This window comes from Lampris incognitus, chromosome 2 (genome assembly GCF_029633865.1).
Source record: "Lampris incognitus isolate fLamInc1 chromosome 2, fLamInc1.hap2, whole genome shotgun sequence".
In the NCBI taxonomy this organism is placed as follows: domain Eukaryota; kingdom Metazoa; phylum Chordata; class Actinopteri; order Lampriformes; family Lampridae; genus Lampris; species Lampris incognitus.
This window is the reverse complement of record NC_079212.1, coordinates 11,576,519-11,598,597: the sequence shown is the minus strand read 5'-3', so window position 1 is coordinate 11,598,597 and position 22,079 is coordinate 11,576,519. Positions and strand designations below refer to the sequence as shown.

At 46.1% G+C, this 22,079-nt stretch overlaps 1 protein-coding gene across 1 annotated transcript in view; it reads left to right on the top strand.

The window, feature by feature from the left end:
* Window positions 1-22,079, top strand: part of LOC130108344 (plexin-A2-like) — a 73,485-nt gene that overhangs the window by 36,101 nt on the left and 15,305 nt on the right. Inside the window, exons 3-4 of the mRNA XM_056275249.1 lie at window positions 544-1,867; window positions 13,459-13,641. Of these exons, the coding sequence (XP_056131224.1) occupies window positions 677-1,867; window positions 13,459-13,641 (1,374 nt within the window). The 5' untranslated portion in view covers window positions 544-676. The remainder of the gene's footprint in view (window positions 1-543; window positions 1,868-13,458; window positions 13,642-22,079) is intronic.

Here is a 22,079-nt window from a genome sequence, read left to right as displayed (position 1 = left end):
CATAAAAACGGGCACAGTTGTATGTCATGAGAATGTCTAAACATGGTATTAAGGTGACTGGCCTCAAGTGAGTTTCAGTAATGTTTAAATGACAGTAGGAGTCATGACTTATGGAAGTGTCCAGGACTTTATGTGTTAATTGTGAAGCTGTGGGAAGTTTCATTTTCTTTCTTGTGTACTTTTCTGTTCTTAGAAACCCCTTGCTCAGTTCTTGACACAGCAGCAGTGGTTTTATGAGTCAGATCAGGCTAATTTCCGTCGCTGTAACATGCCTCTCTTTCCTGCATTGTCTGCCCTGTCCAGCAACTCCTTTGGAATGTTCACCACAAAGGTTTCCTCCCATTGTCTCTGTTAGCCTCCATTCCACTTCTCCACAGCTCATCGCCTTGCTGAGGGCCAACTTTGACCTTTATCCAGCAGCAGCATCGCTAGTTAAATAGGGAGTTTTTGCCATTTGCCAAATTCTGTTTCCTTTGATGGATGTGTGAGTCAGACTGTGCTAACTTTTAATATCTTATCTCCACATTTCCTGTTATTTTTCAGAAACATGTGAAGAACTTTGAAGCTTCAACCTGCAAGTGAGCCTTTAAGAACGCTAAGGCCAAGGTATCCTTCTTCCCGCTCCTCATCCATCCTCTCTGCTTCCACTGCTGTTGCCTTGCAGGCCCAATAAGTCATGGAGGGCCTACACAGGACTTTATCACCTGGGCCTAAAGTAAGAGCTATTGCTGCTTTACTAGGCTGTTGGTTCTTAGCTATCCCTAGCTTGTGCAGTGGCCAAACATTCACTAGTTTCCACCCTGAACATCGAGAGTGGTCTTTCAATCACCTGACTGTCCACCAAGCCACAGGAGCATTGTATATTGGAGCTGTCAATCGAGTGTACAAGCTGTCGGGCAACCTCACCCTCCTGGTTTCCCATGACACGGGCCCAGAGGACGACAACAAGGCCTGCTATCCTCCTCTGATTGTCCAGCCCTGCTCTGAGCCCCTGGTGTCTACAAACAATGTGAACAAGCTTCTTCTCATTGATTACTCCCAGAATCGGCTGCTGGCCTGTGGCAGTCTCTATCAGGGTGTTTGTAAACTCCTCAGACTGGATGACCTTTTTATCCTAGTGGAGCCCTCCCATAAGAAAGAGCACTACCTCTCCAGTGTCAATCAGACTGGGACCATGTATGGAGTCATTGTCCCCTCACAGGGCCAGGATGGGACGTTATTTATAGGCACAGCTGTAGATGGCAAACAGGACTACTTTCCCACCATCTCCAGTCGAAAGCTGCCCCGTGACCCAGAGTCTTCCGCCATGCTTGACTACGAGTTGCACACGGACTTTGTCTCCTCCCTCATCAAGATACCGTCGGACACGCTGGCGTTGGTGTCCCACTTTGACATCTACTATGTATACGGCTTTGCCAGCGGCAGCTTTGTTTACTTCCTGACCGTCCAGCCTGAGACACCGGACAACAGTATGTCGTCTGGCGGCTCCACCAGTGACCTCTTCTACACCTCACGCATTGTCCGCCTCTGCAAGGATGACCGCAAGTTTCACTCTTATGTGTCGCTCCCTGTGGGCTGTGTGAAAAATGGTGTGGAATACCGGCTGCTGCAGGCCGCCTACCTTGGCAAGCCAGGCCGTGTCCTTGCGGCATCGCTCAACATCACTGCTCAGGACGATGTGCTGTTTACCATCTTCTCCAAGGGCCAGAAGCAGTTCCACCGGCCCCCAGACGACTCGGCACTCTGCGTCTTCACCATCAGAGACATCAACGCCCGCATCAAGGAGCGGCTGCAGTCCTGCTATCAGGGGGAAGGCAACCTGGAACTCAACTGGCTGCTGGGGAAGGACGTGCAGTGCACCAAAGCAGTGAGTTACAGTGACAAACACTACATGAACCAGATTCCCACATTCACAGATGGACGCACACACCCCCATGTATTTAGATGTAGTGTGCACGCACATAGACACACAGCACAGCTTTTTTTATCTAGTAGATCACGATTAAAACTGCACAATGCCCAAATTATGTGGAGAGAATAATAAGTTCTGCAGTTTGCTTTAAAAATATTGGTTTATCGTTAACAGTGCAATACTTTTATGATTGGAAAATATATATCTTCTACAGTATCAAAAACCATATCAGTGTCTCCCACAGGTTGAGAATTTACTTGTGGTGGTGGGTGGTGCGGCGTGTGACGGCGCAGCGTGTGACGGGAGGGTTCAGTAATTAACCAGTCCAACAAAGTTTACGAATAACTCTATTTATTGCAAATGAATAACTCAAAATAAATAGCTATATGTCAACATAAGTAACTATCAAGAAATAACTATTAAAGTAAATTTTCAATTTTCAAAATATATTAGAGAACAAAACAGACTTTAACGCTGCTTTTTGATGAACATGTCAACATAAATAACTATGTCCATAATAGAATACATTTTACATTTTCAAAACATATTCAAGAGATCAAAACACTAACTGCTTGTGGTTCAGAGTTGTTCTCCTTAGCCTTTTGTCATGTGCCTGTTTGCCCAGTTGGCATTCCCAGTTGGAACATTTAATTTTCCTTGCTTTGGAAAAAAAACCATTTCTAACACCTGTCTGTATGTATGTATATGTATGTAGGGGCGGCATGGTGGCCCAGGGGTTAGCACTGTTGCCTTACAGCAAGAAGGTCCTGGGTTCGAACTCCAGGCCGTCCCAGGTCTTTTCTGTGTGGAGTTTGCATGTTCTCCCCGTGCCTGCGTGGGTTTTCTCCGGATGCTCCGGTTTCCTCCCACCATCAAAAAGACATGCATGTTAGGGTTAATACTCCTGTCTGTGCCCCTGAGCAAGGCAATGGAAAGAAGAACTGGAGTTGGTCCCCGGGCGCTGCAGCTGCCCACTGCTCCTATACAATAGGATGGGTTAAATGCAGAGAACACATTTGTTGTAACACTACAATTCATTGTAAGAATACAATGACAAATAAAGCGGCTTTCTTTCTTTTCTTTGTGTGGGTATGCTTCAGGGACAGGTCCATTTCTTGAGAGTCTGAGATATGCATCCCGGCGCTCTCCTTTCAGCTGCTTTCTTAGGTCAGTTTTGACCTGAAATAGGAAGAAACTTGCATGACTATTTTGAATACAACCATTTTGAAAGACAGCATTAGAGAAAATGTACCCATTGTGCTGTCTTGCCCTCTTACCCTGCTCACTGCCGAGAAGTCTCACTCACAGTGCCAATGCAGCCAGAAGACTCGAACCAGAGTAGATGTCTGCCCACTCACTGAATCAACTGGCCAACTGTAGCAGGATCTCTGCTTGGTTTTTGTCCTACCAGGACAGAAAAGAGTAGAAAACAAAATACAGAACCATGAAGCATTAAAATCAATGATGGCTGCTATCTGAAATGATCTAATTTTGTTTCCCAAGAGCATGTCGCCTGACATTTTCATTGTTGTAACAGTTTGCATCCTACCTGTGGTGCTATTTGGCTCTCTTCATCTTCCTGCTGCTTTCTTTTTTGCAGAAAATATGATTCAGTGGGCTTGATGGCTGATGAAAGAAGGAAAAAGTGTCAGTCAGCCTGGGTATGTTAGTCCAGCTTTCCATGATGTCAGGGCGGCACGGCAGCGCAGTGGTTAGCGCGGTCGCCTCACAGCAAGAAGGTTCTGGGTTTGAGTCCCAGGGTAGTCCAACCTAGGGGGTCATCCCGGGTCGTCCTCTGTGTGGAGTTTGCATGTTCTCCCCGTGTCTACGTGGGTTTCCTGCGGGGGCTCCGGTTTCCTCCCACAGTCCAAAGACATGTAGGTCAGGTGAATCGGCTGTACTAAATTGCCCCTAGGTATGAGTGTGTGTGTGTGTGTGTGTGTGTGTGTGTGTGTGTGTGTGTGTGTGTGTGTGTGTGTGTGCGATGGCCTGGTGGCCTGTCCAGGGTGTCTCCCTGCCTGCCGCCCAATGACTGCTGGGATAGGCTCCAGCATCCCCGCGACCCTGAGAGCAGGATAAGTGGTTCAGATAATGGATGGATGGATGGATAGTTCGATGTCCAGGCTAACATTACTAGCTAGCCAGTTAAGCTAAAATGTTTTTGTTTTTTATTGCTTTTATTTATTCATTTGAGTCGTTCTGAGAATGACATACTCTGATGTGTGGAAAACCTAAGTTTATTATTTAGGTTTATTAACTGAGCATTAGAGAGGGGGCAGGAAGTTATTAGTAGTAACTTCCTCCTGCTCCTTTTCCAGCATATAGAATATGTGTTGGATTCTCTATTGAGAAATCTTTTGTTGAATTCTTCTGGTTTTACTTTTAATCATATGTTGTTGTTGTTGTTTTTTTTTATTTATGCTTGGTGATTTTTTTCTTTTATTTTTGCATGTTCGAAATAAAGACGTGATTTGATTTGAAAAAATAAGATGTGTAACGTTAACGTCGACACTTTAAGTACGACAAGGCATCCTCTTTTAGGCATCCAATACACAAACTGCTAAGCGTAGTGTTTTTATTATCCAGTTGGGGGGGGGGGTTAATTAATTTACCTCAGAAAAACTTGACGCCGCCCATCTCCCTTTCACTGTGTCACGCACGCCTGACATGCACATTGTTTTGAGAAGTGTGGGGGGGGGGTGTTGAAGGTCGACTGATCTGTGTATTATGGAAAGACAATTGCGTGTCTTGATGGGGGGGGGGGGGGAGTTCAGATTTTATCTACCCGGGCGGGCTGCCCAAGTACAGCCTATGTCTGGGTAAACGCCGCGTATCACACTGCATAGGCAACTGTCACTGCCCTCAAGTCTTTTTAGCGTCCCCAAGGGAACATGATTGCAAGAATACACAGCGTTTACCCTTTAACTGCTTTAACTGAGAGGAGGCGAAGGAGTGATTCTTCCTCTGCAGGTTGGAATCGGAGCAGGAGTCTGTCGAGGCTTGGGGCTATATTTTCCCCGAGAACGGCGAGATCTGATGGTTCCCTTTCTTAAAAAATAAAACTTTAAAGAGCAGGGCAGTGACTAAACGTTTGTAAATGAGCCTCGAAACCGCGAGTGGTTCGGGTGTCTCCGCCGACAGAAATAAACATCGCAATCAATGTGAAACGCTGTTGACGGCGTTGCCTAGTACATTTCCTGTTATCAGATGATTTGAACACTACATGTAATTATGGCTAATTGTTTTGGTGCTCTGATATCGGAAAACAGCCACATTAAAGTCTATGTCAATGAGAGATATTCAGAAATTAGGGGGGATTTATTTTTCTTGGCAGCCGTCTAAGTGATAATATTCTCCTCGAGCGCAATCCAAATAAACACACATTCTGCGCTAGTACAGCAAAGGAGGGGTGGTGGTAGAGGGGGGTGGGGGGGGCTCATGTTAGGGCGCTACTATGTGGATCACACGCCAGTCTATTCCGTCTGAAATCCCCAGTTATTCTAGAATACGAGGCCACACATCTGCTACATGTTGTCAAGAGCAGTTAAGTTTCTTTATTTTCACTCACTCCCCAGAGGTAGAAGTCCTCCGTGCCTTCATTCTTTAATTGCTAATAGGAACTAAAATGGGAATAATGAACACTAATGACTATCCAAGAGTATGTCTTAAACATGAACGTGTGTGCGTGCGCGTGTGTGTTTGCATAGTAGGATCCGTGAAATAGTCCTCAAACATTTTTTTTTTTTTTAGGGTTTTAATGATATTCCTGTTCCTGCTACCACGTGAGCCACCGCTCAGCCTCCTTTGTTGCTAATCCCCCCCAGGGCACTCTATTGACCGCTTTTATTAACATCAGTAAATTCCCCATTAGCGTAGTGTCAGAGGTGATTGTCAGGAGGAGGGAGACGTTATCTGGGACTACCGCTGTTCGGTTTCATTAGCTCCACTGAGAAGGGGAAAGAGGATGCCGCAAGGAGGAGGTGTAGGTGGAGGAGGGAGAGATGGCGGAGGAGACAGTATTAAAGTGATGACAGTGCTGAGGTTGGGAGGATTTCTAACCACGGGAGACAGAATTAGATCTTTTTTACAGTTCCCAGAAGAATAACCCGTCGTCTCCCCGTTGGCCTCTGGTCCACGCTGAAGGGCGCCCGGCGCCCGGCGCGGTGATAGCTTGTAGGGGTGTAACGATATGGTCAACTCACGATTCGGCTCGATAGGCAATTCAGAGCTCACCGTTTGATACAGCACGGTTTGATGCGGGTTTGGAGAGCAGAACCCTCCATTTCCCACTGGCGGTTGATGATGCGGGCTGTTACGGTGATGTAGTTTTGGGTAGCACGAGAGGTCCAGCTGTCTGTGGACTTTCAGCTTTCTGGAGGGCTTCTTTAACCTTTACCTTCACATCCTCACACATGGCAGGAACTACAGATTTGCTGAAATGTATACGGGACGGAATGTGATATTTGGTTGTTTTTTGGGGGGGGGGCTCCCCCTCTTGTTCTCCCCAATTATAGCCAGCCAATTACCCCACTCTTCTGAGTTGTCCCGGTCGCTGCTCCACCCCCTCTGCCGATCCGGGGAGGGCTACAGACTAACACATGCCTCCTCCGATACATGTGGAGTGGCCAGCCGCTTCTTTTCACCTGACAGCAAGGAGTTTCACTAGGGGGACGTAGTGCATGGGAGGATCACACTATTCCAGTTCCTCCTCCCCCCCGAACAGGCGCCCCGACTGACCAGAGGAGGCACTAGTGCAGCGACCAGGACACATACCCACATCCAGCTTTCCACCCACAGACACGGCCAGTTGTGTCTGTAGGGATGCCCGACCAAGCTGAGGTAACACGGGGATTTGAACCGTCCATCCCCATGTTGGTAGGCAATGGAATAGACTGCCAGGCCACCCGGACGCCGTGATATTTGCGGTCCAGCGTGTTTTTGAAATCGTTAGCCCTCAACGACTGATCAGTCTCATGTCTTCGGCAATAAAAATGCCGATACTTTGTGTTGTCTCTTTCGCCTGCTGACTTGATGCCAGAAGCGGCGCAGCAAATGACTTCTTAAGAGTTGTTTGGCCTTTTGCTAATTTACCAGGCGGCGACTGTAGCTTGTCCTCATGATGCCGTTGTAAATGGTGGAGCATGTTAGTGGTGTTAGCCATTGTGTACGCCATAATCAGTGGCGGTGCCAGAGATTTTCTTTTGCTGGTGCAATGGGGTTTCTCGACTTTTCAGTGAGTGAGCTCTGAAATGTAGGGTTTCCCATTAATGTGCCGGTCGCCACAGTTTAATTTCTACTGCCACACCCCCAACACACGTACACACACGCACACACACGCAGTACCCGCTCCATGACACTTACAATATCCTTCTGTGTTAAGGCGCTCACCAATTATCAGTTCAAATTATTTAAACTTTGACCTTGGTTGCCGCTGACCTTTCAAAGCGCAAAAATGGAGATAAGAGCTGTATGTGACGTAGCCCTCCTCTTTATGGCCGATAACTGTTTAGAAAACAGTTCTATAGCTCAGAGAACTCACACATGGCAAGGATCAGTCTCTCGTCCGTTTCATGGGGTGACACTGTATGTCACGTAGAATTAAGTTCAAGACAATTCAACTCTTGGCAGCGGGCGTGTGCGTGAGATGAGCACGACCATAACAGTTTCACGGGATTGCGCCCACTTGTCACTCTGACAGATTGCCCACGCCTCCCTACCTGCCCGCTCGCCTCTCATTGAATATGAACTACTTAGGCACGTCAATCACTCCCCACCTGAAAGGGCCATTATCAAACACAACGCGAAATATTTAGCTCGTGGGATATAGATGTAAGGTTCACAAGCCTGCCTGCGTAAACGCACCTCTGAATATAAAATGTCACAAATTTCACACAGAGGAAGATGCAGAGGACAGGAAGAGATGGAAATTGATGATCTGCTGTGGTGACCTTCAAATGGCAGCAGCCGAAAGTAGTAGTAGTAGTAGCAGTAGTAGTAGTAGTAGCAGTAGTAGTAGTGGTAGCAGTAGTAGTAGTAGTAGTATGCCACAGACAGGGTTTGCACACAAGCAGCAAGCAACAGACACAGATTTGTGCACAGCTCAGCCTCTGATTCTGAGATCACAAACTCATGCTGCCAGCTACCAACACCTCCGCTAATGAATCAATTACATGGTATAAGGATTAGCATCAGCCACTCCATGTAAAAAGCTGTCACGCACAGGCGTCCTCCTGTTATGTGGCTCCGGGATAGGCCTCTACACCCAATTGAAGACCCAGGGGGACCCAGAATTTCATTTTTAACATGTGCCTGCACATTGTTTTTAATGACAATAAATTGAATTGAATTGAAAGAGGGCAGTTCTGCTCGACTCCAAGTGACCGCCGATGATCCACTGCTTTAGCTTCAACTCCAACCCCATCGTTGACCTGAACGGTATACAGTGGAAGGTCTTGCAAGATGGGATACAGGCTAAGATGTGTAATGAAGGCTCTCGACTTTGAGAGAACAGGGTACCCTGCTTTGAGCAATACAACAGTGGACCACAGGAAAAGTCATTAGAAAGCATGTGGAAATCACTCGAAAACAACAACAAAAAAAACTAAAGTAAGTCTCTAAGGGTTGATCTAACCTCTTCAATGAGTTGCCTCAGACATGGGCACTATCTGGATACAGAACATGGTCAGTTCTAGGACAAGTCCATTAAAAAAGGCAGGATTTTCTTACGTAAGGTAAGGATGTGAAGCATATGCCCCAAGTTTAGAAAAACAAGACAAAACAAAACAAAACAGCCACCTTGGCTGAGTTGGGAATTAAAAGGCAAGGTTAGCATGGCCGATATATCCTGCTGTTAAATGTAATTTGTACGGGCTTTTAAGAGTTCCTCATCCATTGACATTTATCTGCATAATCCATACAATACTATGGATTTATTGACTGCTTATTGACAAAGAGATCAGAGTAGAAAGGACAGCATTTGACACGGTCTTATCTGTGGGGCTACAGACACAAAGCCTGTGTCTTCCTGGCCTGGAACTTGAAAGGGGAGCAGAGCGTTATTGGCAGCAGGGAGCTCTAGTGAAACATTCAAATGAGCACTAGAGAATAGAGGAGGTGCAGCCTTCATAGGTAGCAAGCTTTTAGGGGTGTGACAGTGCACCGGGGCACAATATTTCGCGATTCAAAAATATGACGATACACATTGTGTTGCTGAAAAATTGATCGCAATGTCAATTCAATTAAATTGTGATTTCCAGAGGATGTAGGTATCATTTGTTAATGTTAACGCAAGATGGCGAAATAGGGATAATCTCAGTTTTGCTTGACTGACATAATGATGGAATGTTGGCAAGAAAATGGAGGAGGAGATGGAAATAGAGGTTGCTCTGTCAAACTTGAAGCCAGTTGTATGGCATAATTTTGCTTTTCCAGCACGGAGGCGAGAAAATTCTGACAAGATTGTGAACCGAACAAAGACTATTTGCAATCCCCTAGCACCCACAAGAAATCTCTGTGGTTTATTTACAATTTTTTTTATTTTGAATGTGTGAATACTATAATTTATAATTTGAAAAATTAATAAATACATTAATAAAACAAACTGATTATTTTCAGACTATAAAATATAAAGTCAACCCAGGTGATTTCATTCAGCCAATGGGCACACGCATTTAACTTCTGACCTTTCTTCCACTTCCTGTTAGCGAGAGCGCAATTTTTTGGTAACCTTGTTCTGTTATGTAATAGTAAGTGCATGTTTTTTTCCTCTGTTGCCTATTGTAAATTTAATGCATTTGGTGGTTGAGGCAAAAATTCTGATTCCTTATAGTCTAGTCAAGTCAATTTTATTTGTATAGCTCAATATCACAAATTACAAATTTGCCTCAGTGGGCTTTAAAGCAATACAACATCCTGTCCTTAGACCCTCTCATCGGATAAGGAACAACTCCCTAAAAAAAAAACCTTTAACAGGGAGAAAAATACCACCACATGGTCCTTGGCAGGGGGTGGCCAGAGTCCAATGGCATGGAGAATCAAGATGAATGGGGACCACCCTCTGTTGCAGCCTTCATCCGTCATCATTGCCATTGTGACCTGGAGACATCTTCCACCAGTTCTGCCGTTGAGGTCTTTGTTGGATCGCTCTTAGTCTGGAACCTTCCCCTTGACCTCTCCACCTTGGGTGACCCTACCCGGAGCCAAGCTCCGGATGGCGTAGCTCTTGGGATCATTGGTACATGCAAGCTTCTCCACCACAACATGGTGGTGATCCAGAAGTAACACAGGGGATACTGAGGAAAGACAAATCGTGATGATATTCCCTTTGTTTTTGTCTTCCAATCTGTTACCCTTTGATTTTCTTTCTCACTTGTGGCCCATCAACTAATCAACCACCCAGATGAAGACAAAACAGGATAGCACTGATAACATCAACATCCCTCGGAAGTGTGTGATTCAGAGATCAGTCATCCGGTCACTCCTAACTCACTGTTCGCTCTGATTCCACACCAGTGTTGATGTAAAACTGTGCTTCAGTGGTATTTAACGTGATTATTTTGGTCACTATTGAAGCAGACCAGCCAAGAGTAACCACTGATTCTCAGCATAGATTAAACACCCATTATATGTGTAATGCGAGTTATTCGATAAGGATTAATGGCACGGGGTCTATTTTTAGCCTTGTCACAGCTCTAGTGGAGATAATCAATGCAACTATCAGATGAGACTGACCGAAATAAAATGAGAATCAAACCTTTCGCTACCATTTACGAGATTCACTATGATACAGGGTAAAAAGAGGGTGCACAGGGAAACTCAGCCACATGGGATCCGGTTGGATTTGGGTTGGCTGCCAAGTCTGCTAAGCGTACATCATCTAAACAATCTAGATATAATCAGAACCAAGTGGTCCGAATCCCCATCAGACCGTGTGGAATAGCGCCATGCATTTCAGAAAGCAGCTATTGGTAAGCCAGGATCTGGTGCACACAGCTGTTTCTCAGGCTCTGTATATAGCTGCTAGCCGTGGATCTACCATTTCATTCACTCTGTTGTCCATGACTACTTTGGTGTGTACCTAGTGTTATCCATAAATGAGCTATTATCTGTCATGTAATATTGAGTTTATATCCTGTGGAGAGAGAAAATAGGATTAAGATAAGATAAACCCAACTTGCTTTTTCTCATATTGCAATAAACTAGGGTACCCTTTGTGCTATTTTGGGCGTTTTGAACAAAAGGAAATGCCATAAAGTGTGCAGGGGGGTGGGGGGGTGACTGCAAGAGCGAAGACGATTATCCCTCGTCAGCATTATTGCACTCGCTCTGATCATGAAAGGCTGCATGCCGGTAAAAGCCTTTTACAGCTGTGGCGTGTAGGAGAGAGGCTGAGGTGGGTCTGAAGGCGAGGGACATCACTCACTGCTGTCTGTCTCCAGACCTCTCCTGTGGGACACCGAGAGCAGAGAAGAGAAAGAGAAACGGACTGAGAGGAGAAATGATTAATGATTGAGAGGGTTGAATGTCAGAAGAAAAGAGAGCACGAGTGAAAAGAAGATGGGAACAATGGGAACTAGGTTTGGGAGATTGGGCGAATATATCGGCAATCGGCGATTTGTTTTGTTTGTTTTGGCATGATTTTTGTCCTTTTTGCTAATTTAATGGTCTGCCTGCTTGAGAATTCGACTCGGTAAATAATGAACCTGTAAAGCGCAATTCAAAGCGTTCGCGAATAGGAACTGGCAGGTGGAGTTGGGGCCATATGCACCTTCTTGTTGCATTGATTTCTGATGAGTCTTATGCGAAACAGGGCAGTGACTAAATGACAATCTTGAGCCGTCTTTAGTGGTTGCTGTCCATTCGATTGGTGCTGAACAGCAACGTTAACTCAAAAATCATATTTGAGAACTAGACCAAAAACTGCATGTTCAGTTGTGCACTCTGGTCATTTAATAGCATAGTTATCTCATCCCCACCTGTTTGTTCACTTGGAGGCTGCAAGCGGAGGCGTCCTTCGTCTGACGCCATCGGACTTTTTTTTAATGGTGTCAGACAGCTGTTCAGCATGTCATTACAGCTTATTGCTTGGCAAAGCTCTCAATGAGATTTATTTTGTTTATTTGAAGAAGAGTAGCCCATAGGCTGTAATGTTTCAGTAAAATTAGATTTTCACATTAATGCTCATGCAAATTAGTAGTGTTGGAATCTTATTACTTCATTTAGGACCTCCAGCTTGCTGGTCGGGTCTGGTTTAAAACCAAAATAATCCCAAGTAGGGGATTTTGTACTCTTTTTTGCAACAAACTCTTCCATGATTGCATTCGCTGAAAATGGCAGGGGGGGGGGGTATATATCAGGAATCACCGATTGTTGGGCTGACGGTGGCTGGTAGGAACATTTTGACATACTGCATAACCCTAATGGGAACCCTCAAAAGAAATAATGACGCCACCCTCCACTATCTCACTGAGTGCACATGGCACTTTGAGGCCACTGCCACATCCAGTGGAAGGGCCTCTGACACTCACACTGTCTCAGCTGACCTGATTCAACGCCAAAAAAACAAACATCCTTTTCTCTTTCTACACCTCCACCTATTTGTCCTTCTCTCCCTCCACTCCTGTCTGGGACAGAGAACTCAAGAGTGTGGATACTTGTCCCCCCACCAGTGATCATTAATGTAACTGTATCACATGACGTACAGTCCCCTTAACAGAAGGGAAAGAAAAAATAAGACTTGACGAGATGCTTTGAAACCAGTTATTTTGCAATGAATGAGCAAAAGCAGGTTAATATCTAGCGTCTACCTAACTGCATATCTCTTTTAGGCTTACAAACTAGTTGTCATGCAGTGTGTGTGCCAAGGCCCATAGTTATCATGCCATGTGTATGCTCTTGCAGAGGTGTGATGATAGGCCAGGGTAATGAGCCACATTGAGAGCAAGGTGAGGCTCAGTCAGGCGAGACTGAAACATGTCTGCCAAGCGTAACAGAAAGGTAAATGTTTGTCTGGCTTGGCGACTCACTCACACACTTCTGGTTCTTCTTGATCTCCCTCTTTCCCTCTCATGCTCACCTCTCTCACCCACTCATTTCCATCTCCAGTACTTTCTGACCCCTGCCACTATTTCTGCAACTTTGACCTATCTCTCTCTCTCTGTCGCTCGCTCGCTCTCTCTCTCTCTCTCTCTCTCTCTCTCTCTCTCTCTCTCTCTCTCTCTATCTCGCTCTCTCCCTTTCACCATGTTACCTTCATCTTTCCTCCTTACTGAGCTCTCTTTTTATATAAGCCTCTTCTTCTCTTTCCACTCTCATAGTAATGTTGTCTCTGAAGTTGTGTCTCCCTCTAATGTATTTTTGTCGCTTCTCCTTTCACATTCCGTGGCTAGCATCTCTTTTACTCGAAACACATATTTTCTATTCACTACTTTTCTTTTTTTTTTCTTCTTTGATTCCTCCATTTTCTTGTCTGATCCCATTAAATGTGCCCCTTTTTCTTATTCATTTAACACTTTCTTCAACTGCTGTTTTTCTCCCCTTTCCTACAGCCGGTGCCTATAGATGACTCCTTCTGTGGTTTGGACATCAACCAGCCCCTTGGCGGTTCCCAGCTGGTGACCGGGCACACTCTCTACACAGAGACCCGCGACCGCATGACCTCTGTCACCTCCTATGTCTACAACGGGTACTGTGTCGCCTTCGTGGGCACCAAGAGTGGACGCCTGAAGAAGGTCAGTTGTGGGCATTTCCCATATATAATCCATTCCTGCTTCACCCGGTCCAGAATTACAGATGTCCTCTAGAGATTTGCCTCTCACTTCATCGCCATGATACACATGAACTCAGACTGTGCTACGGTCCACAGAGTACTGAGGCTGTGAACTTGTCCAATTCCAGTGCAGATGGATCATGGTCACAGCGAGAAACTTTTCTCTTCCATATTTAATGCCTACTGTCAAAGAGAGGAGGAGTGGCGGTGGCTAGCTCTCTGTAGTGGTCATTACCTGCTCGTTTTAAAGTGAGCTCTGGTGTCACAGTGCCGAATAACCTGCAGTGGCCCATTAATTTTAATAAGCACCTTTCTGCCTGTGGCCTACCGAGAGGCAAGGAAGGAGCAGGCTCATGTAAATCTCCTGGCCTCTGTTGGAGAACGCAGACGCCAAGGTGTGTTAAAGGCTGCCGGCCAGTTGATAATGACAGATTTCTCACCCCAGCCACAAGAAACAAGGCATTAAGTGAGATTCCTCACTGAGAAGGCTGAATGGTGTGAATAGAGATTCAGGGATTCAGCTATTCAGCGAGCTAACTCATGATTGCAGGGTTTAATGAGTGTGAGCCTATGCAAACAGAAAAGTATGGGTTTCGCAAGTTAATTTTGAGCAGCTATTGAGCTGTTTTGACGTTAAAGTCACCCGCAGACAGCTGATGATTATACGCTGAGGATGTTCGTTGTTTTGAGTGCGATGCACGGTGATAGTGGTTCTATGGTGGAAATACAGTTGAAAGCAGCTGATAAAAGTCACTTGGCTCCAGGATTGCCGCTATTGTAATGACTTAATGAGTTTGCATTACATGGGTCATACGTGCCACATGCAGCCTTTCAGTGCTGCATGCGTCGCTGTAAAAGGAAGAGAAGAGAGTAGGAGAGCAGACATTTAAAGCCATTTTGGTACCTGTTTTTGGCACACACTTTTGCCCTTTTTTCACTGCATGGTACCTGCTCAACTCGACTCTAATCGACTCTACTCACTTTACTTTTCTGGATTCTGGATTTTTTTTTCCACTGCAGATCGTACCCCCTCACATTGAAGCCCCGCCAGTCACTTGTGGGCACATTGACTAGTTTCTCCTCCCTTCTCTACCAGCGCCCTACACGAGTGTTTTATTTTCAAAAAAACTCAACAAGAACAACTCAAAATGGCTGCTTCACATGAACAATATTAGTGTAACGAAGCGATTCGCTGAAAAAATAAATTTTTACATGGATAGATTAGATTAGATTAGATGGATGGGTCTGGCACAGTGTTAGCGTGGTCGCCTCACAGCAAGAAGGTTCTGGGTTCGAGCCCAAGGGTAGTCCAACCTTGGGGGTCATCCCGGGTCCTCCTCTGTGTGGAGTTTACATGTTCTCCCCGTGTCTGCGTGGGTTTCCTCCAGGTGCCCTGGTTTCCTCCCACAATCCAAAGACATGTAAGGTGATTGGCCATGCTAAATTGTCTATAGGTGTGAATGTGTCAGCCCTGTGATGGCCTGGCGGCCTGTCCAGGGTGTTTCCCCACCTGCCGCCCAATGATTGCTGGGATAGGCTCCAGCATCCTGCGACCCTAACCAGGATAAGCGGCTTGGATGGATGGATGGATGATTATCAGCTACGAAACAAGTTTCACGAGTCTCGCTTTGGCATTTCCTGGTTGTAAACAGAGCTATACAATTTCTCTCTGACCAATCAGTGGTCTGCCAATGTTTTCACGGCTCAGCTCGCTTAGAACCTCAACGGAGGTGGTATCAAAAAAATGTACCAGGTACTATCCCCAACTTTTGCCCAACGGAAAACCAAAAAAAGCGAGTTGCGTGGAGTCGAGCTGGTACCATGCAGTGGAAAAGGGGCATTTGTTATTACAGGCTGGGTGGCACAACACAAATGATCCTGGGTTATTTTTGTAGCTGTGTTCATTTATCCATAATTGAATCAACGTCTCCACCAGGCAATGGTGGAGAGAAGATTCATTTTGTGTAATCCTCCGCCGTTTGAGTGGCTTAATAATTCATTACTTTTTTCTACATGGTTAAATTAGATGAGACAGAGAACAGTGTTCTCCCCACTTTACCACCATTGCCTGCATATTGTTTTTATCTCCCCGCTTCCTCATCCACTTTTTATCTGCCACCTGCCTCTCCCCTAATTTTCTGCCTCCATCTCCCGACTCCAGCTCTCAGTATGAAAGCAGAGTGCATCGGCTGTGTCCTTACAGGGCATGACTGTAACCACAGTAACGCTAACATGAGGGGAGGAATTAACCGGGATATCAGCGGTGCACCCAGAGATGAGGTGCTACGGTCCACTGGCCTGCTCAGGGGCAGAAAAGCCAACAAGACCACTCGGCCATAGAGCAGATCCATACATGACAATGTTGATGTTGCTTTATCTGCTGTCTGTGTCCATGCCTGGAATATACATCCATGTAGATTTAGTGAGTTATCCCGCTGCCTCAAGGGGGACACCAGTAGGATTGTGGATGGGTGTCCCAAGGACCCCTGTTTTCCATTGAGCGGCAGCCCGGTAAGCTGCTGTGTGTTTGCGGGTTAGGGTTGAGCTGGTTCGCAGGCTAACAGGAGTGGGTGACACAGGTAGAGCTCGTCAGAGGCAGCAGGCTGGTGCAGATCTAAGTGCGGGGGGCAATAGGGTGCCCGGATTTGATGCTTTCTTTTTGATGCAGCTCTAGATCGCCACCTCTTCCGCGCTACTCAGAGAAACGGCATCAATGAGAGAAAGAAAGTGGTAAGTAGAGAGGGGGATGCTGAGAGTGAAATACATGATAGAGAAAGAATGATAAAGAGCGAGAGAAAGCGGTTGGCAAAAAGAAAGCAAGATAGATAGACTCTGAAAAAGGTGGGGGCCGGGAGGAAGGGACCGTTGAAATGTGAATTTAGTGCGGCTGAGGAAACCAGGCCTGCACCGCTGGCTGTAATTGGATTGGCTCCCTTCCCAAAATCCTTCCCTCCTCCCCTCCCAGCTATCTCTCGCTTCCCCATTCAATCCCTACCCCCTTCCCTCCCTCCATATCTCTCTCTCTCACTTCATGCAGCATGGCTCAAGCTGTATATGTTGCTATTTCCCTGGCCCTGCTGGACCATGGCAGAGTGCTGGCAGGTTGTGCTGCGAGTGGCGGGCAAGAGGTAGCAGTAGTGAACAGACACTACGGTGAGGTGGGCACATATGTAGCGATAGGCTCTTACTGCTCACATTATGCGAAACTGTGTATTGGGGAGGGAGTAATGAGATGATATTGTGTGATCGCTCTTTGCGAACACACTTACACTTTATTTACAGTGAAAACAACATTGTATTTTGTGGTTAGCAGTGGAATTCAACTCACAGTGCTCTATTCTTTCTTTAGGTGTGTAGCAGCAGTCTGAGAGCCCTATGGCATGTAGTCATCAGAGGGGAGTTGTGCATGCCTAGGTTCTGGAGACAGTGATGATTGTTGAGGGGAGTTGGACGTTCACCTCGGCAAAAAAGTTGCTGAGGGCCAATCCCTAACCCAGGCCTGCACACGCCACTTCCATCTACGCTGAAACCGGCTCCCGTTAAGAGCAAAGGAGGCCAAAGCCAGGGCTTAGGTTCATATAGGTTAACGCCAGTGGATACTTTAGTCAACTCGGTAATGTCTTATTTAGACTCTTAAATCTAGATTTACACTGATAACCTGCTCAGCTCTCTATCATCAGTCTATGTTTCCAGAGACCCTCAAAACTGCTGCAGGGATCTATGGCTTAATTTATAGAGATAGAAAATCTGTGCCGCAGTTTATGCTGGGGCGCACATTACCTAAGAATTGCATCATTCAAATGGAATTGGCTATGTGTGGTTCATTTTGCACTTAAGCACAGATATATCCCACATGGGGACCGGGATTGTTAGGAAGTGGCAACAGCATTAAGTTGGAGAAGAGCCACAGGGAGCACTGACTTTGATATAGCCAGAGATGGAAGACACGGCTGCTCATGTAAAATTGAATGTTAGAAGAGATCTCTGCAACAGATGAATGGGGAGGCTAAAATGAGCACAGTGGAGGCACAGGCAGGGTCCCCCCGCCCCCGCCCCCAATATTCAGAATTAATCTGCCAGCAGTGGGACTGAGCATCCTCCATCACAGTTCCTCTGGTATTGAGCAACAGGGGTTAAGAGCTGTTGAACCTCAGGCCTAAGAGATGCATACCCATGAGGCATCCTCTCCAGCTCTCTAAGCTGAGTTATCCGTGTATGTATGGATTCATTAGTGAAGACTCAAGCAATCTCGCAGAGAAATGGAGTGACACGTAACCGAATCAGGATGTCTTTTAGTGAGAATCTTAAAAGTCCATATACAATGTTGGTGGATTTGTGTATGGAGGTAACAAGTTGATTAGAGATGTTTATCATTAGCAATATACCATTTTAATAGACCATGCCTGAAGAGACAGAACATATCACCCTACAGGTCTTCAGCTGTGATGATGGCGTATGCGCCGCTTTAGGCCTAATTAATTCTTCTCATCATGCTCCAGTGAGGAATCGCATTTGGTTTGGTTGCTGCCCCTGGCAGCTGAAGAGGAGAACTTGAAAGGCCGGTTCAGGTGCATGTATAGCTGTTCTGTCACGGACTGTGGTAGCAGTTTTAGCCGGACAAATGTCTCATTGAACTGGTTAACATGGTCATTGGGCAAATTGCCCACTCACCTGGCCACTATTGCAGTCTGACTTTGGGCAAGGGTGTGTGAATATTGCATGTGACGAGCAGAGGGAGCGTGGGGTAAAGGCAGCAGCTGATCATAGCACATTAAGTGCTGGAGACTTGAAAGGGTTGTAAATTCTGGCAGCTGCCTCAAGGCCTCTGGTGGACTAGTGGTCACCTTCCTTTACTGTTACTGTGCGTATACATGTGTATGCGTGTGTAACACGGGGTTATATGTGCCTGATTGTCTGCCCCTATACGTTGCCAGCCCTCTGCTTCACCCCATCCTGTGAGACCCAGAGAGTTATTCGACGGATTAACTCCCCTCGGTGAGCCTATGATCTGAGGGACTCTGCTGTCTGTGAACTGTCAGCTCAGAGGCTGCTCACCTGCTGGCCCAATCTTGGTGTTGTCTAGTTCAGCCTGCCCTGGACTTGTACATGGAACTAAGAAGATCAGCTGGTCAGATTTGTCCCACTTTTTTTTGTGTGCTTTTTGACCTGTACTCAGTGTTTTCTGCATCTCTCCAGGACTTGACCACTTAATTACGGGCATAGAGTTTGAGAGACGAAAGAGCAGGCTGGGAATGAGAGAGCGAGAGAGAGAGAGAGAGAGAGAGAGAGAGAGAGAGAGAGAGAGAGAGAGAGAGAGAGAGAGAGAGACTCTAACCAGCATAGGATGATGTCCTTAGCAACAGCTGAGGCCCATGGCAACAGCTGAATAAGCCCATCCTTTTCCTCCAGGGAAGAATGATGCCTTACTCTGAGAACAGCAGGAGGGGTGCTGTCACCTGTCCTGCACAGAAACATTGGTGCACACACACACACACACACACACACACACACACACACCATTATAATCAGCACAACATATGTATAGTTGCGTGTTGTACTCGGCATACCTCTCTCCTTTGTCTGCTGCCTCAGTTGGTTTTTTTTTTGTTTTTTTTGGTCTTTTCTTTTCCTAATAGTAATCCCTTGTGGAATTGTTAACGGTCGACCTAAAACGAAGAAAAGCAAATGATTTTTAACAGATTTATTAAACATCTCCATTGTCAAGCTGTGACTCACATTAACCTTCAGCCCGCATGAAAAAAATACAATTTCATGTGAAAAAGATTAGCTCCGTCATATTTGCGGCCAGGTACAGTTTAGTTTGTTTCCAATCATCGTCCCACAAATTGTTACTTCGCCGCTGAATGTCTTCCCTAATGATGCTCGCATCTCTTTGTTTTCCAATTAAATGTTGGGGGTCCAATTAATCCCTCACAGACCAAATAATTGCATCCCTTTGTCAAATCATTGGTTTTTATTTTCTCTGTCTTGATGAAAATGAAATGAAAACCGTCCCACTTCATGCGTCTTTTTCAAGGTGTCCGCATACGTTACCCATCCGGGGGTGGGGGGGGGGGACGACATATAGAAAAGAGGAAAAGGGAACGTTTTCTCTGAAAATGACAGCTGTCAATATTTATACCTGAGCGTAATCTTCAGGACTCCTTCTGCTAGATTGCCAGCAATCTTTCTAATCATGTTACACAAGCAATTCAGCTTCAATCTGCCAACTGGCAATAGCTAGGGGCCCAGAATTGCCTGTAGAAATTGCCTTCTCCAGCAAAGCACATCTTCTGCTGAGCGCCGACGTACCGCGCTGCACCCTGAAGGAGGCTGAATCAAAAGTCCTAAAGTTTAAACCAGCGCTCCGTGCAGAGGTACAAACAGCGGGGGGGGGTCATTTTCTGTTTGTTATTACCTTGACTTTAAAAAGTAGCAGTTGCAGAAGATGCCCGCATTAGGGGGGACAGCGGCAAAGTTATTCGCTAGCCAGGTTATCAGGTTATTACCGAGCTCCCCGGGATGACAGCATGGCCAACAAGCAAGCATTCTCTTCTATAACTGCAGAGTGTTTTATTATGAAAGCTGGCTTTACGCTTTGTAGAGGACAGCCTCTAATCTTCAAATGGCCTGAACGGGACGCCGCACCGCTGAAGGAACTTCAGTGGGGTAGCGGCAGCCCTCGGTCCAGCTGGAGAAACTGTTAGCCGGTGAAGTTGGCTTCAATAATGGCATCTGCTAAGCTGCTTAGTCAGAATAAAAGAAGTAATGCTTGGGTACAAAGGATATGCCATGTTTTTTAAGGTCTGTGTGTGTGTGTGTGTGTGTGTGTGTGTGTGTGTGTGTGTGTGTGTGTGTGTGTGTGTGTGTGTGTGTGTCAGGCCCATGGTTGGTGGTGTAGATGTCTTCTAAAACCAACTCGCTGGCTTGGTTAATGACTTGTCTACTCAATGAATGCATACTATAGACTGGTAGGAGGTCTGTGTGACCTTTAGGAACCTGGCCTCCACTTGACCCCCCCCCCCCCCCCCCAGCTTGGCTCTTAACCTCTAGGCCGGATTAAGAGGCGGTATCCCCAGGCAACAGCAGGCTGTTTCCTTCATTGGCGGCCTCAGAGGAGATGCCTCTCCATCTTGCCAGACCCAGCCCAGGCCTTCTCCAAACATTTCACTTTTAAAAGACCAGCGGAAGATGGAGGGTCCCTGCTGGTCCATTCATCCTACTCTTCCTACCTGTTCTCCTCTCTCCCCGACTCTCTTTGATTTACAGACTTGTTCCTTCTTCTTTCTTTTTTTTTCTATCTTTCCTTTAGTCTCGTGTTGGCTCTCTGCCTCTTCTCCCCCTACTCTCAGTCAGAGTCGCATTGGTCAGTGAGGAAGTTTGTCCCTGAGCATTCATTCTCCCTTTTTTTTTTCTCCTTGCTTCTACCTACATAACCACCCTCTTTTCCTCACTGCATTTTTCTCCCTCTTTCCCCATCTCAGACTATTACCATGACACTCTATACCCTGCAGTGATCTCATTAATCACATTCCAACAGATCTCCGTTGCTTCCCACCCTTCTCTCTCTCTCCCATTCCTTTCTCCTCCTCTAATTCCTTGCCAGTGTGTCTTGAAGGAAGCTTTTCTTTTTTTTTTTACTATCAAACAACCAGAGACAAACGCTCACACAGTGTACACGTTTTTCTACAGATGGATCTTACACATGCAGGCTTAATTTAGCCTGTAGATACACAGATCTACACGTCCTTGCCAATGTAGCCGAATCCCCGAAGACCGAATCGCATATGCCCATAAACATGTTGTATATCACTGATTTATTCATTTAAAGCACCGACATCACAGTGTTTCTCTGAAAAAAGGGTATTTTACATTCAAATGTATTATTGGCGAGGCCTTTCTCTGGTTTGGAAACAAATTACTTCGTTGACTGCATCCTATAATTGGACTTCTTCCTGAGCGAGAGTAATTAACCCTGTGCTGTTTAATGGCACCTTTCACCTGAGACTACACGTGGAAAGATCATACTATCTGTTTTGTTCAGCTTTCCTTGGCATTATTTACGTTGCCCGTGTTTGAGATCAAGAAGGATCCTGGGAGAGAAATGAAGGCGCAGACCCGGGTTCAGCTCCGGGCGCTGTTCTCTGTGAAACCTGGGAGTCACGCTCTGCCTGTGGCTGTGGATGCTGCGGTTTTCTGCAGTGTAGGGTGTAGTAGTGTCATTAGGATTGGGAAACCACATCAGATACCGCTGGCTACCCAGATCCATGTCGGCCTCGGTTAGGCAGGAAGTTTTAACACGTGAAAACGAGGCTCCCCGTTTCCAAACGTCTTGCAGAGTTAGAAAGTTAGTAGGGCCCTTTCCTTTCCATCATGAATAGGGCATTTCTTCTGGAACAT